General features: G+C 37.7%; 1 protein-coding gene and 1 long non-coding RNA gene across 3 annotated transcripts in view; one reads left to right on the top strand and one right to left on the bottom strand.

Annotated features, from left to right (window-relative positions):
* Positions 1-18,788, bottom strand: part of ZNF521 (zinc finger protein 521) — a 233,693-nt gene that overhangs the window by 211,548 nt on the left and 3,357 nt on the right. Inside the window, exons 3-4 of one of the 2 annotated variants that reach the window (XM_062632808.1) lie at positions 4,353-4,415; positions 3,240-3,299 (exon numbers count right to left, since the gene is read on the bottom strand). The exons of the other annotated variant lie outside the window; for it this stretch is intronic. Of the exons in view, the coding sequence (XP_062488792.1) occupies positions 3,240-3,299; positions 4,353-4,415 (123 nt within the window). The remainder of the gene's footprint in view (positions 1-3,239; positions 3,300-4,352; positions 4,416-18,788) is intronic. 2 annotated transcript variants of the gene reach the window in all.
* The window catches only part of LOC134170974 (uncharacterized), a 2,144-nt gene continuing 2,089 nt past the window's right edge, over positions 18,734-18,788 (top strand). The window contains exon 1 of the long non-coding RNA XR_009967426.1: positions 18,734-18,788. This exon is cut by the window's right edge and continues 1,068 nt beyond it. This is a non-coding gene — a long non-coding RNA (uncharacterized LOC134170974).

Here is an 18,788-nt window from a genome sequence, read left to right as displayed (position 1 = left end):
TCTCATGAAACTGACAGCACTCAGGGAAATGTGAGCACTGGGTTTGAATTTTAACATGAGTATTTAAATGCTGCACATAAAGTTTACAGAACTGTTTGTTTTAAAATAAGGGTAGTGTCTGTCTCTGCTCTAAGTACAGTGCTGAAGAAAAGAAAAAGGAAGGGAGGGAATTCTCAAGACTTATTATTCAGAAACATATTTTACAGGAATTCAGCAATGCACACACACGTACATAGGCACACATGCACTCCTTAGTGCACAAAAGCCTAAAGAATTGCTTGATTTAAAGCTTCATACTTAGAGACCAGTTATTAAAATTAGAATCATTTTAAGACTAATAAATGTTTTGCTTCTCCTTCTGCATTTGCAGATATAAACTCTGCAGGGACAGAAGTCAGTCAAGCTTATTCCCTTCTGCTGCAACTTTAGAATACATGCTCTAGCCAACTGGCACATTTGTTTTTAGGTCAACACTTAAGTGGGACCCTCTGGGACCTAGGTTTGAGTTTAGCCTATGACAGCTTTTGTGAAATGAGTTCTGGCAGTCTCAGCCCCTCTCAATGAATGCACTTCCACTGTGATCCACTTCCGTGAAGAGATGTCACCACCAAAATAAAAATATATTTAAAGGGAGAACATATCATTTGAACACTTTGTAAATGGATAGCTTTTCCATCACAAAAACAAGTATCCTCCATGAAGAGCTGGTCTAACTTTAAACAGTTACTTAAACTGAGGATAAGCTGTCTTGTTCGAGCTGCTCTTTTGAAAGATTAGACTAAAACTTACTTTATAAATGCAATATGCACTCACCTATACTTTCTCCTTAACTTCCTGTTCAAAGCTCATGATCGCATACAGGAGCAAATGTCATTCATCTCCCACATTTCTTTCTTCCCGATAACTGCAACAATCACAGCTACAATTCCCTCAACAAAGACTGTCTTCATAGTAAGATTACCTTTCCTAACATCTGCAAATGCCACTGTCATTTCCAGAGGTTTTCCTGCCCTATTTCAGAGGCTGTGCACAAACTGAAATTTGACAATACATGTCAGCAACAATATATACATCAGCTCCGTCTGCAGAGATCACTGAAAATTATCTGGTATGGAAAGGAGGGTTGCTTTTTGGGGACATAAATAAATTCAAACTATTAAGTTGCTTTAAAAAAAGAATAAAATAAAAAAGAACTCAAGAATACAAAGAACAGTTTTCTTCTGCTACTGATTACGTTAACATTATTTATAAATGGAAATTAAAAGAAACATGATTTTCTCATTACTATGTTCCCTGGCAGGTGGTTCTTCTCTTTCCTTCTTCCTCCTCCTCATAAGGGATGTTATTGCTATAACTTGGTCTAATAAAACTGCAACTTTGGGGAAAATGAAAAATTGCATTGGCTTAAAAGTGTTGGAGGCAATAAAGCCATGGACTTCAATTAATTTCAAGTATGGGAGCGGTTTAAGGCCAACCAGCAGAAATTCTATTCTGCCCATGTAAAAATGAGGTTTCACCACATTTACTTTTTATAACCCATATAAAAGTCAAGTAAAAGTAATGAATATCTAAAAGTCATCTCAGTGGACTGGCAAAGGCTATCTGTACTCTTGAAACTCATCTTACATATTTCTGCCTATGCTACAAGGATCCATAGCTAATCACAACTAAAACATCAAACTACCAAGAAAACAGCCTCCTTTCCAATCCATTTCACTGCCTTGCAGTAGGACTTCCTTCCAAGCCACTTCGGCATGGAAAAGTGCTGGCAAAAGAAAGGAAAACTTAGATCATGTGGTTATAATTATTACCAGGCAAGGAATATTTCTTCAGCTCAGTGGTAAAGTAAAACTCTGTCGCTCTCTGCTCCCAATAGTGTCCATCGCAAAACAACTGCCTCATTAAATCTCTGCAGTAAGATTAATATGCCGTAGCTGCACTACATTATAACTTGGTACTCTATAAAAAGCACATTTAATGGTTAGAGCCAGAGCTTAGATACAAAGTATTACTATAAAAACTTCTGGCAGTGTGTACACAGTGTGGGCCTTCTGCACTGCTTGCTTTATCAGAAGGTTTTTTGTTTTTTATATCAGCACTGCATTCTTGCTATAGAGAAAAAAACAAAATGTTAAATCTTGCCTAGAAACAGAGAACAACACAGGACATGATGGGAAATAAATAACCAGCAAGACAACTTAACCATTAAGAATTATTTTAAGACAAAAACGCAGAAAAGCAATCATTCCTTGTCATATTGATCTCCAATTTTGAGGTCCTCTATTTTTCACTCCGTGTGTTTACAGCTGTACAAGTTTGCTTTTTTTTTTTTTCAAGTTTGCAGATAGCTGAATGGAGGCATAAGTACATTTGGAACAGTTTGAGAAATCTCCCATTTAAAAAAACAAGAGTGCTCTCTCTCTCGTTTCCTCTTTTCAAACAATATAGTTTATGAGAAAAGCCACCAGAACGTAAAAAAGGCACCAAACACAAACTCACAGGACATGCACGAAAGAGAAATACAAAGTCTTCCAGCTGAAGAAAGAATTAAGTGCATTCTTCACCTTCATAAGAGGAATAACTCCAACTGTTCTCAAACAAATTACCTACGTGTATTTAGAGATGAATGGCCTTCTAGGAATACCCTTAAGGAGTCAGCCCTAACTCCAAAAGGTGACCTCAGCTGAATGAATGAGACCATTCAGATGACTCAGTCCTGCTCTTCAGATAAAATTCTGTGGAATCAGTACCAAAGACTTTTTGGTGCTTTTACGAAGTACTTTTTGCTTTCTCAGAACCATGTTAATTAATCCCTGACTGGTAAGAAAGAAATTATACAAACAATCCTAAAAGAAATTACCCTTATCCACATATCTTACAAATACGAAAATGCTCACTAGAATGAGCATTTATCAGAACTGGTGTAGGATGGGGTTTTACATGGGGGATATAGAGAAGGATTATTTTTAACTAAAAAGAGAAGAAAAATAAGAAAAGCATGCTGCACTTTAGAAGCATTTCCCTTTCATTTGCCTGATCGACAAAAGACAGAATTTCTAATTCTCAGGATTTGAAAGGTGAGCATAGAGAAATGTTATTTTCCATTGCAAGCCCAAGAACACATTCTATGCTGAAAGAGAGAAAGAAGAGTGCAGGTTTTGCAAAAACACCCCGACACAAAGATCCCTCACACTGTTGTCAAACAGTAAGCAAGCACTAATGAAGGAATTCAGCATTACCAGTCTGTGCGGCTGTATGTCCCACACCTGCCTGCTGGTCCTCTGTTTCATTTTCTTCTACTGTCAGAAAAAGGTAAACAAAACAAAAACAAAACAAAACAAAAAGATGTTAGGTAGGTAGCTGAAGTGTTTCAAGCATCTTTACACCAGCTTCAGTTCTGAAAGCCAGTAATGCTTGCACAACATGGGCAAGAAAAGCTGCACTGCAATGTGCGAAAGTATAGATCAGACCAAAACAGGATATGCTGATGTATGACAGCTACAAATCTGAGAACAGAGTGACCAAATTGTTTTCATGGCTTAAAAAAGCAAATCAAATTTCCTCTGGGATATTTGTCTTCAATGCATTCTACTGTATTTGATTATGGAACTAAATGAGAGAATAATTCAGGGCTTTAAGATTCTACTTGCTCCACACAGATAAGAGAAAGCCTTCTCCTGGCAGACGGGAGAGGTGTGTGTGCTAATTCATACATAAGCTTTAAAATATAATAATAATCCTATATTCAGTAGCAAACATCTCAGCAGTGCAGACAGCCTTGCAAAGGAGAACTAACCCCATGCTGTTTTACTGCATATACCATGCCAGCATCTTTCCCTTGGCTCACAGCTTTCCAGAGCAGTAGAACTAAAAACAATACAATTCTTGTCAGATTCACTATTCAAAACTTGTTGGGCAAGAGTGAACCTAACAAGAGCCATTCTGCTGCTACTTTGAAAAATTAGAGAGCACTGTTCTCATACGCTCTGATACGATGCCTAAGTAAGATTGACTCTCCCAAAGTAAAAGGGAAGAGCTAAAAGGCAGAACCATTTCCTTTTTATTCTCCCAAAGACCAAGTTCTTTGAGTTAGAGAACAGCGGAGAGAAAAGAATTCATTCTCCCTCCACAGGGGAAAAAGCTGAAAGGGGAAAGACTGCACTTCTGCAGCATTTCCACTCCCAAGAATTCAGACCTCAAAAAAAAAAAAAAAATCATGCAACTGAGTTAAAGCGCAAAGATTTTGGGTAATTTTCCTGGTTCTTGGGACAGGAGAGTGCAACACTTAGGGTCACATATAAATCTAGACAGAAATTTAAAAGAAGAGATACATATACACACTCCACAGGTACCTCTTTTCCTCCTCCGCCAACCCCAAGGCTTCATACAACTGGTTGTTTCTAGAATCTGAGTTTCTAGAAAAAAAACACCAGTTTTCATAAGGACACTCTTAGGACACCAGAAACTTGAAACACAGTGCATATATTAGAAAGAGTCAAATACAATCTCCAGAGGACTCTAAACAATCTCTATCCCTGCCCCAGAGCTGTGGCTAGTAAGTGTACTCTTCTCACCAACAGAGATCTGATAAAGTTTCCCCAGCCCTGGAGTAAGCCAAGTATTTTACAAAATATGATTTTATGAGCTGACTGTTTCAGCTGAACTTGTATTTTGCAGCCATGAAGTTACCACTACTTCAGCTATGATAATACTGTGTGATTTTCTTTGTTACGCTGAAGCAGTCATCCCAGCAGTCCTCACAGCTAAAATAAACTAGTCAGGCAAAGAAATCAATGGGAAAAGCTCAAGTAAAGCTGAGTTTTGGGGAACACATGGTCAAACACTAAGCCAAATGGAAAGACTTTTCACTAGGGCAGCACAGATCAGTAAGACTCCTTAATAAAGAAAGGAATACAAGTAGTATATGGTTAAAAAAAAATAAAAGATACCACCTATTGTGACCCTCTCAAAACCCCAGTAAACCATCTGCAGCAGCCCAACCTGACCCTGTTTATGCCACCATCAGCTGTTGATCTCAAGAATAATCTCTAGAACAATCTCTAGAACCAAAAAATGGCTCCACTGTTCCATCCCTCAAGAGGAAACCTTACTAAAGGCTGCAGACTTATCTGTTACCTACCTCTACCACAATGCATGTCCCAATTCAGTCAGAAAGACAGTTTAAAAGCTCTACCATTCCTTAAGTTTCAAGATAGAATTGAGGTGACTGAACATGAACTTTTCAAGAGCTGATACCCAAGTGGGAAGCTTGAAAATTAGCAGGCACCTGCTAAGAAGTATACAAGATCTGTTTGTTTGAAGCAACTCTCCACTTGTAAGTCTATACAAACTAAAAATGCAGTTCATCTTTTCTGCTGTTCTGTACTGCAGATCTACTGCCACCAGCTGCAGTACCAGCATCTCTCACTGCTACCGAGAAGTGACCGTGCAGTGAAAAGTGCTCAGCTTCACACTACTGACTGAGAAGTACAGCAAACATTTGGGGGTCTTAAAACAGAAAAAAGAAAAGTGGATACTGCCTAACATTGTTTTTGCATATGCAATTTTGTAATGTGAAAAGATAATAGTGTATGCCTTGTGAAACCCAATGTTTAAAACTTTCCTGCTAGGCAGGGATCTGAAAATTCTGAGAGCTGAGGTCTGCTCCAACAACAGCAGACCACTATGTCTGTATTACACTAAAAAAGGAAACAAGTACCAGAGCAGGTAACTTTATGGTTAGCATCTTTCTAAACCATTGTTCAAGCCCCTCAAGGATTCTCAGTCACAACAGAACCAAGTAGGTCACAACAGGACAAAGACTTGCTGATAATATTCAACTAGACTGATATATTTGTCAGGAAAATTAAAACCTCATTCAGAAGAAAATATAGTAAAAGGAATAAGAAAACTACACCACAAAACCCACTGAATTGGGAAAATCTTCGTATTAGCACAAATCATCTACAAAACAGCATCTCCTTTTTCCTCTGCATTAAGTTAGATCATTCCTCCAGCTAGCATGGTATTTGTCACATTAAGTAAGCTACAGCTGGTAGAATAAGGTAAGCTTTCAATTAGCACTTTATGCCTATCCACAACCAGACCCTGAAAACTTAACTTAGGCCACTGTTAAGCTCACCTGACCATGAAAGGTCATGTGACATGCAGCCAACATTAACTTCCCTTAAACATTAAATATACTATTTTCTTTCAGGAGAGGAAGGCAACTTTAAACAGAACCATACAGGAGAGAGATGCCTTAAACTTTGCTAATCAAAAACATCCCTCTAGCACTAGCATGAAATGTAACTACAGAAAGCCACAAGGCTGATATGCAGCTAAAACAAATGGCGCTATTATTGAAACATCAAAATTACTGATACTCTAGGACTGTAATTGTGCACAATGAAGTCATCTTCATGACAACATGTACCACCTCCTAGCATAAGGTAAGATAAATTCTAGATAGAAAAGTCATAGCATACTAGTAAAGATGCTGCCTCAGGAAATCAGAACAACAGTTTATGAATTCAGACAATGAATAAGTGATGTTACTGCTAAACAGCACTTCTGGATACATTTGAAATAACGTTGCCATGAAAGCAACAATATTCCTTGTCCCTACAAATTATGTGTTTATGACCACAGGTCACCTGTTTTGTTAGCTGTGGAAACATTTCTCAATTGACTTAGCTGTTCCTTAAAACAACAAACCATGAAGTCCCTACCATGTATTTTCTCAGCACAACATTTGAAAAACAATACAAACAGGAACTCCAACTAATAAAAATTTGAAAAAAGCCCAGATCACCACAACCCTGCCACCACGTTTCTTGAGAGAAATTAAAATATCTAAGTAAAGGAAAACAGAATTCCAGCATGTCAATTCTATATCACTATAAAAGCTTGCGGGTTGGACAGACACCAGGTTCTAAAATATTACTGCAAAAAAAAAAAAAAAAAAAGAAGTATCTCTAAACTGAAGCTATGTCTATGTGAAAGGTTAGGACATTTCAGCTTGGGTACAGCCAGCATCCAAAGCAAATCCTGATTTCACTTCACCTCTCATGCTTAGGCTGCTGAATGTCAACATTAAGACCAACTATTCCTTTTTAAGGGGGGGGGGGGGAGCCAAAACCAAGAATACAAAACCAACCAACAGATAAAGTACTACCATCAAGGACAGCCAATAAGGAAAACCTGAGGGAATTTTGATATAGAGGTCCCAAATTCAGAATTAATCTCCTGACTGCTCTACAGCAACACCTGGTGATCAATAAGGATTTTACCCCTTCTGCTTAGACTCTCTTAGCGAAACACATGGTCAGCCTACAAAGGAGGAAGATTATTTTATAAAGTTAGTACAACATATACACAGGTTTTCTAGCTTGCAAAATATCATTCATATTCTGAGTAACCAGGATTCTCCTTCACTGAAAAGTTATTCAGTAGATTTAGCACCCCAAGGAAGAGCACAAGTCATTTCTGGTTGATTCCTGGGAAAAACCTTGTATGGAAAAGAAATGGATAAAATTAGAAATGCGGAAAAGGACATTTTCACTGAAAGGGAAGCCTTTTGGAGAACTCTGGTGAAGATTCATGGCTCCTGAACTATTACAAACCATAATAAAATAAAAGCAAAAGATAATTGAAAAAAGTCTATTTTCTTCTAGTCTAGGTGGGTTAATAAATTTTAACAAAGAAAAGAAACTGCCCCAAATGCCTGAACCTCTTTTCAGCTTGTTAAACAAAGCAGGAGAAGCCACGTATCCCCAAAAAAGAACTATAAATATAGACTGCTATTGATTTATTCCTTCTTAAAACCTATTCCTGGAGAGATGTGAAAATAAACCTAATATAACAACCATGACTGCCAAGATAGGAAGTTTAGAATATATTTTTGACTTGCACTTTGCATTTCCTATAATTCAATACTTAATCTATACAGTTCCATTAGCATATGATTAGTAATTCAATTTAGGGCCATCTTTGCACAAAAGCCTTTTTCTTAGGATGGTAACTTTGCCAAGTGCATCTTCCATCTACATGTTTGAATAATTTCTGCAGACAAGTAATAGAGACACTAGCTCTATTAGCATAATCAATACGCAATTTACTGAGTTATCCAGACAGAACAGAAATAAAACGTGTGTGCCATTATTTTAGTACCTATACATGACTGATTTCTGGAAGTATCTCTACTTTTCTCTCCTCCTCATTGCCACATAAAAAACAAGAGGACATTCATACTGCCACCATCTACAGGTAGATATTAAGTATGATTAGATAGATTAATCACATAGCAGAAGGCAAATTTAAGAGCTAGTTACAGGATGTGTTGAGTATCCTCTAACTCTATTATAGTCAACGGATTTTGAACACGTTTCACACTTTGCAATAACATGCTGTGGAAATACATCTCCATAAGGGTTCAGTCAGGATAGAAAACTCAAATTGAACAAGTCACAGAGAAGCACTAGATGCAGTATGGCACGTCAATGTATCACCCGCTAAGCCAACACCTTCCTCCTCCTTCTCTCCCTAGGTACCCCTGGTGGTCTGAGACTCACCTTTTAAACTCTTCTGCCAACGCACGTGAGCACAGGATTTCACACATGACTATGCTACATGTAAGCAGCAATTCAGTGGGTGACTCCTGGAAGTCAACAACCATTTCAGACTGCTTTCGCAATGTCCTTTAAGAGAACAAATATTCATAACAGTTCTCAGTAGTTCTGAGAGTATTGTTTTCTGAACAGCTTCACCTAGTATCAACGTACACTTATCAATTGCTAGCCAGGAACCTGACTACCATTTTGACTCCAAAATGTATATGCACCCAAAGACTTTTGTGTGAGCTGAAAATGAAATATATTTGGATATTAATATTTGAAATATCTACATTCCAGAACTCTACTGAAAATCAGTTCTGTGTGTAGCCATAATTGTACAAAAATCCAATTAATCATATGCAAGAATATTTGTATTTCTGATTTGGTTTCCTCTGTACTGTGACATACGCGTTTTCCTATTTTTAACCATATCCCTTGACATCTTAACAGTGTTCTCTTGATATTGGAAATTATTATTTTCCTTAAAAGATTCCTGTTATATAAAGCATTTTTCTTCTCACATTTTGTTTTTTTTCAGAATACAAAGCTCCTCATAGCATTCATATTTTTTTACTCCTCTCTTTAGTCTAGCCCAACATTGTGCCTGGTTTTTCTTTCCCCCTCCCCAAACATTCTTCTTGTAGAAGGACTGAATTAGGAGTTTCCAATTAGACTGCAGTGGTTGGAAAATACTATTCTTTTTCTAAAATGGAGTATTTTCCTAGGCTGCACATAAACATAAAAGCAATAAATATACTTAAGTGGAAAGAAATTATGCTTAAGAAATCCTTTGGATATTCTTCCAACCCTTGATCTCACAGATGACAATATCCAAATGTGACAGCCTAAAGACCTTCTATTTTACAACAGTGTGTGCTGAAAAGGCAGAAGATGCTTTTTTCCTGCAGCAGAAGAAGATTCTACAGAAACCCCTGAGCTAGGCGTGGGGGGATATCTTTTTCTGGGTAGCTGAGGTAGATTAATTAATCCTGTCCAGAATGCTAACTTTGGCTCCCTAATCATGCATCTTTTAACAAGGTTAAGCCACAGCTACATGAACTTCTATTGTGTAAGTAACTAATTATGGCACAATATATTTTTAAAAGCAACTTTCTCCAAAGGTTCTTAAAGCTTTTTACAAAGCTCAAGTAAATTCCAGACATTTCAAAGACTCTCTATCATGCAATGTAACATTACAATGGATCCCCAAATCAAATCGAAGTCCACAGTGAGAACAGGCAAAGCAAGAGGGAATCTCTCTTGGGGACTATTCTTAGTACCAGGGTCAGGACTTTCAACTGTCTTGCCTATCTTAAACAGAGTACTCTCCATCCTCCATTCCTGATAATGTGACAGTGGACATCCAGTCCATTTTGAGGAAAAACAGAAGTTAGGAGGCTAAGGTAAATTCTAAGCCTAATTACCAAACCCAGTACTTCACATGAATGCTTGCAGAGCAATCCCTCTCAGTCTGCTGAAGCTATCGATCACCTAAGTTTTCTTACTCTTTCAGAGGGACATGACTAAGAATTTCTGGTACTCCTACAGACTTCTATTTCAGCTGTGGTTAGAAAACAGGAAATTCATTAAACACTGTCTATGAAAGCCTTAACTCAGCAAGAGGGAGCGATCTGAATCAAATTGATATGTGGATCACAGAATCTCAAAGTAACCAACACCACACAGTTCTGAAGATAAGTGATGTAAGGAAGGGCTATGAGGACATACAGTAAGGGTTACTGTAGGTGATCATTGTCTTTAAAAGTTAAGTCACTTATGTGCCTAATATAATGCACTTAAACTGAGGAGTCTGAGTTGTCTGACACCATTACAACACCAAAACAATATACAGATGGATGTCTTAGCTCTATTACCTGAAGACCTACATTTATCTGAGTCAAAAAAAAAACCACCTCCTTTCAATTGAGATTATCCCTGATTTACCAGAGATCTCCACCTACTGTGCACCAGGGCTTCATAAGGATTTGGGGTTTCTTTACGCCTCAAACTCTCTGCTCTGTTCTAGATTACTTTCTATGATGTAAAACAGCATTCTGGTCTATATCCACAAAGGACACAGAAGCTTAGAATCCCCAAAACTAGTGAGGGGATACTGCATCTAACTTGCCAGAGGTTCTGCTCAGATGCCACTCAGGTCAGGCAGTACCCATGGCTTTATCATCCAGGCTCTTTCAGTGCTGTGCAGCTCAATGCTGAAATCAAACCAAAGCCCCATTGCAGCTGGCTAGTGAAAGGTTAAATATTCTCCTGCCAGCCTTGGCTTTGTACGCAGTCTTATGGGCTGGTTCTTCAAAGTTTACATACCCTTCCCTGATTGCTATAATGGCAGAAAATGTGTGGGCTGAAATAACTCTTCCTTTCCCCATTTTGCCCATTCCCACCAGTTAGATCACTCACCCAGGATGTGGGTGGCATCACTTCAACTTTCTTCTCTATCTGAAGGATTTGTACTCACGTCATGAGCTTCCTAACAAAGAGCACTTACCCTCAGACTTGAGGTTCACTCATTCATTGCTGATGAAGCTGCTGTACCTCATCTACAATATTCACTGAACTAGAAAGAAGGAGAATTAGCATGATAGCTTATCCTTGTGGTTAGGGCACCCGCACGGGAAGTGGGACACAATGACTCCAGTTCTGGTTTCATTGAAGTAACTCATTAGAAGTAATATCATAGTACCTGGCAGACCAGGATCCTCCTGGTCTCCTCTTTCTCCACTGGTACTTGAGCCACTAAAGCCATGAGTCTTGTGTATGAACACTCTTTCTCACTCTCTTGTCTAACAAATACTTAATGACACATTTGGAAAGAGAAATGCTGTTGACAAAAATAAAAGGGCAACTCACGCTCACAGGACAAGATGTTGCTGTGCAAGCACTGATGTACTATTCCTTGTGAGAACTCCTGCCTTTCACATCCTAGCACAGAAAATAACTTTCCCTCTTCAGTAAAGGGGAAAGGAAGAGAAGCAGCACAGCCCCTCAGTTCCATCTAACTCAGGAGGAAAGGAACAACCTGTCCCCTATCTCCAAAAAGCTGGATCAGATAAGTGAGTGCTATAAGATACCCTACTGCATCTAATAAAGATACGCACATCTAGAACAGGGGAGGAGCTAAGACAGATTATCCTTTACAACTTTTTCCTACTCTATCCTTAAGGTAAAGGACATACATAAACCCCTCACCTACCTATGAATTATATAAAGAATCAAGTGCCTGGTGCAAGATGACTATTCCAGTGGGCAACCAGACACTTGTAAACTGAGCACTGCAGTACTGCAGCATCCAAGTCCTTTTTTTTGGACCTAGCATTAGAACTTTCTGACCTTTCTTCACTGATTCACATTTATATCTGGCGAGCAAGTCTCCTGCTTAACAGATTCACCAGAAATCATAAACCCAAACTCTTCCTATGCTCTAGCGCTTTATAAGTCATGAAATGCAATCCCTTCCAAGTGATTGCACACACGGACCAACAGTGACCCATTTCCTCCTCCCATCTTCAGAGCGAAAACGTTTCATCAGGCATGGATCTTGACATCCTGTTGTCCTGGAACCAGTGAATCAGAAAGTTCCTTCCTTGCAATTGTATTCTTTAGAGGTGGAAAATAATTAACTTCCCCACCCCCTCCTCCTTCTTACTGCCACTATAAGAGTTAGAAATTCACTTGACTTTGTCTAGAAAAGAAAGAAAAAAAACAGCCATCATAATTCAGTGCCAGAGAAAGTTTTGTTGATCAAAGCATAGCCTAGTCTTTCCAAGGACACTGCCTCACTGCATCCCATCACCCAGTCCAGCAGCACAGCAGGTATTTTATTTTTGGATTTAAAGTTCCTTTCAAGAAGCTAATGAGTCAATAATGGAAGTTGAACTTGACTGGTTATCAGATGAAATAAACACCAACCAAAAAAAAAAAAACAACTAAAAAAGTCAATTATCAAGGAATTCATTATTTGAAATAAATTTTCCAAGCAAAACACAACCTAATGATAGTAAGGGCACTACAAGTTTCAAGGGACTGTATACAAACAAAAGCCATCTATTGTGCAGTTAACCAAGACATTTAGATTTTAAGCAGTCTAGCTTTTTCACACTCATGTGTAACACCAAGCAGCTGTGTAAGAATCTAGGTTTTACCCTTCCTGTTAGGTAAGGACAAAATTCCTGTTCTAGTTTATCACCCTGTATGAGAGAATGAGCTCTCCAAAATGGGGTATGCGAAGGAGGGAAAACACTGATGCCCTGACTATCAACATCCTGCCCATTTGTCCTCATGGCAAAAAAAAAGTGGTCTGCTTCAGCCAAGAGGCTGTTTCACTAATGCACAGTACTTCCAAGTTTATAAGAAAGCTAATTAGCTACTGACTGTATTTTTAAAGAACCATAGTAAGCCACTATCACATCAAAAAAAGAAGAAAGTGGAGGGGCAGATGAGGGGAATGGCGAAGTGTCACTATACCAGAAGATACAGAAATGACTTTAAGAAATCTTGCAGGACTAAAAATTCTAACCTTAGAAAGAAAAATTGCACCTAATTGCACCTATATTTAAAAGTGAAAGTATCAGATGAATCACTTAATCAAAAAACTTGCTCCCATGACAAAAAAAAAAAAAAAAAGAGTAGGGAAAAAAAATCATTTTGAAAACATGCCCCCCAAAATCTAAAATTTAATTATTACATTGTGCAGAATTGGTAACAACCCTACTACCCTTTTGGGTAGACATTATATGGATTCAGCTGTGCAAAAAAAAGTTGCAGTATCACATGCATAGCATCACTCTAGCTAAAGAAAAACCTAAAAGGCTCAAATGTGCATACACCAGAAGAACTTGGATAACCTAGACTAAACCCTGAAAAAGGAGGAAAAAAATCCTCTATATCTTTTGATCAATAATTTTGCTGCATAGAGTGAAAAATGTGTTTCAAACCAAAGGAATGTGAAGTGGGGGAAAAAAGCACAACCAGTGCTAACTAATATTGCAAACACAGAAGACAATGGTCCTCGTTCAAAAATCCATTGGAAGAGAACAATTTTGTGCAGTCTTACTAATGCAGATTCCAAAGAACATAAAATAGGTTCTTTTGGAAAATAGGAGGGCTGGATGAAAATGTTAATTATAACATGTTGTAATAATGATACCCCCAAGATCAGCCCTATCTTTTTTGCTACAGCATAGTCCCTAGGCATATGGCTAACTATTCCTTGATCATTATCCTGGCTAAAGCTAAAGCTACTGAAGTTTAGGAGGCTCATATCTAAGAGAATTTCTTTCATCTCTAATAATTGCTAAACTAGCATAATTACTTATACTTGAAGTGAAATAGAACCCAAGTTGTGTTAAAGCTAAAACAAAAACAAATCTCACTACTTCTTTTAGTGTTTGCACATTCATCTTTTGTCAGAATCCTTTGTCAAATGTTGTGTTATGATTTAAAAGTGTTCAAAAGCTCCTCTTATACTATCTGACTTTTGTAGAGAGAGCAACTGAAAAACTTCAGTGCTTTGTCATAACACACTACAAAATGTATTAGAAAAGAAACGTACATTTTCACAGCACCAAGTAAAACAGTCCCAATTCTTCATAGTTCTGTATGTTGTCCCTTCAGGGAAAGGATATATGCATATGTATATATATATACAGTGCTGATTTAAGTGCAGCAGCGCATCTTCCCCATCCCCAGCTGCAACTGATCTTATGCTCAGGTAGCCTTACAGGAATCAATGAAAACCATAAACTGCAGCTGTGAAAAGATGCTAAGAGGTCTGTCTTAAGGTACCAGCGCTTAGACTATATGTTAATCAAACTGAACAAAACAACTCAAAATATCTTCAGTGTTTTACCTGCCCATGGCAGGGTGGGGGTGGAACTAGATGACCTTAAGGTCCTTTTCCAACCCAAACCATTCTGATTCTCTGAAAAAATACTGAATCCATATGGTCTTTGTAAAGCATTAACAGTTTTCCTAGATCTTTTCCTCATATACAATTACTCAAAACCAAGATTTCCTTTTTTCCGAAATGCACAAGTTTCAAAATACTGACTCTTGTTTCAGAACAAAGAAATGAGAGCTATTAAACCATTGTAAATTAGACAGAATGAATTACAGAGCAAAATAAAGCCTTTCAAGACATCTCAGATCATAGTGGATAACGTTATCCTACACATTAGATAAGTGTCTCCATATTGACAGCTTCCCTTGTTACACAAGTTAACAGCAACTCAGGAAAACAAGATCAAACCAAACGTGCAGCACTTCTAAGCCTCTTCATATTACCTTTGCCAGAAGATTTCACCTTTATGAAAGCTAGCTGTACAACCGGTAGCCGTTTAGATGTTCATTCCTAATAATACCTGCTCCTAAGCAGCAGACTGCAATGGTCAATATAACTCATGCTGGCCCCCAAAATGAGTGAGTAGCACTATTGTAATCCTACAGCTAATCAAGCCCATCAATACCAGTATGCATTGCCAAAGTCAATGAATATTACTAAAGGTTAGGGATGTTTTTGTTGTTACCGGGGTTTTTGATATATAAAGGAGCTGGGGCATGCTTTGGCAAGTCAAAAAGAGAACACTATAAATAGCCTGCATTATAAAAAGATCCTAATCTTAATTCCTCTTTGTAATTTGTTTTTTCATGTACTCTTTTATGTTCGATATCTTAATTTCTGCCCTTTTTTGGATGGCCAAATAGAAGCCAGTAATTCACTCATGCATCAAACAGATGTTTTTGCTTTTCAGGCCAAATGGAATCTTACGAATTTTTTGTTCCCTCCCTATGAAATGATGATGCCAAAATAACAGTTTCTGTAAGCGTCCAGTTCAGAAAAAGTTCTTTGGACTGGTAACACTGAAACTTTAAGTCAAGTTCACAGAAATCATGCCAATACTAATTGCTGGTTTTGTTTATGCTGGATTGATTATAGTCTAATCAGCAGACAATCTAATGACTTTTGAGTCTAGTCCACGCAATTTAGAAGCCAGGGAGGGTTGGGGCTGAGAATAAACATTCAAATAGTTGACAGTTCCACAGAAATGTAAAGGCTACTGTTTGAAGGGGATCCGAATGTCAAATTGTCTCTGAACTACTGCTGCTATTAACTAGGATTTTTTGGTTTGATCCACTAATGTTCCACCTCCCTTGGTAGTAACACCATAAAACCTGCACCTCTCTACAAGAAACATCCTTTTGCTTCATATTTATGATGAGAAAACAAGTCACATTAGAACACAGGTACCTTTACTCAGGCCACCAACACTTTGCATGGAGTTGCAGTTGTAAATTCAGGCAGGATGGAAAGAGTACCTACGTTTCCTCAAAAAGAGGGAACAACTTTAAAAGACATTCCAGGATTGCCAAAATATTCCAAGATACAAGCCTTTTTTTTAAGCAGAACATAGATAAATAAAATACAGCCAAGAAAATTTTTTCCTTCTCATCTTTCTAGGAACTAACATTCAGTAATTTTATTTCTGCAGTCAAATGTGCAATGCAAAATTACAATGAGTAAAAATTTACTTAGAAGTAGTAATAAAATATTCTTTTGGAGGGCTTGCTTGTTTTTTTAAAGAAATCACTTTCATAAATCAGCGCTTCTATTAAATGTATGGGGCTGTTCTAGATTCCTTGCGATGGCTTATCTAACACATACATCATCAGTTTCAGTGATTTTAGCATAATGGATATTACCTGGCTTTAGCTTACAGAAACCTGGGGTTAACATTTAGTAGGACTACATTTTCATTCCAGTTTGCATAAGGAGTACCTGGTTTTCTTTGCAAGTGACTATATTTTTGTAACTTTGTTCCTAAACAAAGTTTCTCACCAAAAGACAGTAGTAAGGGTAAAAGAAAAACCTCAAACCCTCCCAAACGTAAAACCCCATAAACCAGAAAGGGAAGGGAGAGGGAAGGTGGTCAGTAACCTAAGTGTGATATCTACAAAGCATGCCAAGTCACAAAAAAAGGTTTACCATTCAAATGGCCAAGTTAAACAAGATACAAGCAAGCTACTTTCCCCTGCTTCCTTGCTTTCTCATCACAGGAGGTCTCCAGCCTAGTTTTGTTTAGGGAACAGCATTGCCCTTAGGTGTCAGGAGTTTAAGGAGTCATACCAATTGCCCTTCTTCAACACCCTTCATTTGCACAGTGGCTCTTTTGAGGCTTATACTCAGGTATCACATCTCTGACTTAATCTTTCCCCACCTGCTTTTCTCCCGCTATCCTCCTTCCCCCCCCCCCCCCAAATGCATTAGGTGATTTTGATCAGGTCAATGATACCTAATAGATTTTTCTTTTTTCTTTCAGAAACTAACCAAGGAAATGGGATAAATTAATCAGTAGAATGAAATATAGGTCAGGACTGATGAGTTTGATGCAACTGATCCTTCCCCTGCCTAAAAGAACCTGGCAGTTGAACTTTAATTCCTCCTTCCTGAAGTAAAATAAGATATTCAAATTACAGTTTTTCAGAAAGTTAAATAATTTGAAGGCTCCTTTTGAGTCTTCTTTTTGCCACAACCCTCTAGTATATTTGTAAGAGACGATGCTTTTTTTTCACAGAGAAGAAGTACAACCTTATTTTTTCCTTGGGAAGATGCTTTTATTATTCTTAAATTGTAAGGGGCATAGCTTATGTTAGCTATGTCTTTTTACCTTCCCAGGTCTAAATCTGAGATGTAATCCTAACCAAGAGCTGGGGGACAGTCAAATTTGGCATGAAACCAAAACAGGGGGGAAGGGAAAAGGGAAAAAAAAAAAAAAGAAAAAAAAAAAAGAAAAGGAATGTAAACAGAAACCAGGGTAATGCAAAACCCTGTATTTTCAAGAAATAAAAGAAATTTAGTCATTAGCAACTTCTTAACACCCACCATTTCAGATGAAGGTTAGATTCATGCATTCAATATAAAAACTCAATTGTCATTTTGTTTTAATGTATTTACCTGCCTTGTATCAGTATTCCCCTAAGATATAAGTTTCAAATTAAGTTATCAAAAGTGACAGACATATCAAAAATATCTCTTATATCTTCCTCCCAGAAAGGGTTGCTAAGTACATGACAAATTGGAAATGTAATGTGTAACTCCATATTTTATTTAGATGTAAAACAGCACTCATGAGTTTAAATAACTCATTTACATAGATTCAAATAATAGTTTTTTTCAGAAAAGCTATTTAAAATACTGTTTATTTTTAAACTGCACAACTATAGTTTGCACTAAATCAGTAATACTTAAGAAATAAGGAATTTAAATAAACGCTACAGTTGAAATTCTCCTTGCAACATTACTTACAGCTTTTGTTTGTTGACTGAAAATTAAGATGTAATAATTGATGGGCAGGCTCTTATCAATGAATTTAAATGCTATGCCTATGCAAGCATCTTTCAACTTCTCAGATGAATCCCATGATTAGCCCTCTTGGAAATCTTACCATCGGACTGTTTTCAGAATGCTGTTAATCCACTCAGAAACTGACATGATTCAAGAAAAATAAAACAGAGAAAACAAAAAAGATATTTGAACAAAGGCCACCTAGAATGATAACCTGCTCCCCAAAGGTAATTACTGCAGCAATAATTACAGATGATGATTGATTTACTGCCTGGTTTTAGCTGAAAAATAGTAAATAAGATACTGTGAAGAAATCTCTACTATCTCCATCGTGAACATTAAACTCCTGACTTCAGAAAACCGCTTCACGTCAGCAAATCCAAGCTACTCCATCTGAATCACATAATGTTGCTGTTTTCTCATTTTAGGGACTCTGAGGCTACTGGTGGTACATAAGGAAGGCAAAGCCCATACCTCCACATAAAATGGAAGCTGTATCTTTTGTTTTAAATTAAGTGTGATGTTTACAGGAAGAGATTTGAAACAAACCCCCTCTCTGTAACACACCTAACAGATAACAACGAGTAGCACATGCCCAGTGCTAGCAGGAGACCAATTTCCTCTATTTGCCAATTAATTCCTAACGTTTATTCCCTTGCACTTAGATACCTCGAGGTCTAAGACTACCCTTCACTTAAAGTTTCCCAGCATCTTTTTGCAAATAGGGCTAATTGGTCGCTCTCCTACTGGCTCTAAAACTCTCCTGCGCACGTAAATAAATCCTCCCTGGTAAGCTCGGGATAGAAGTGTGCACC

The sequence above is a fragment of the Pezoporus occidentalis genome, unplaced genomic scaffold, assembly GCF_034315485.1.
Source record: "Pezoporus occidentalis ecotype Australia unplaced genomic scaffold, CSIRO_AGI_Poc_V1 ctg4, whole genome shotgun sequence".
Taxonomy (NCBI): Eukaryota; Metazoa; Chordata; class Aves; order Psittaciformes; family Psittacidae; genus Pezoporus; species Pezoporus occidentalis.
This window is presented reverse-complemented; position numbering and strand designations above follow the sequence as displayed.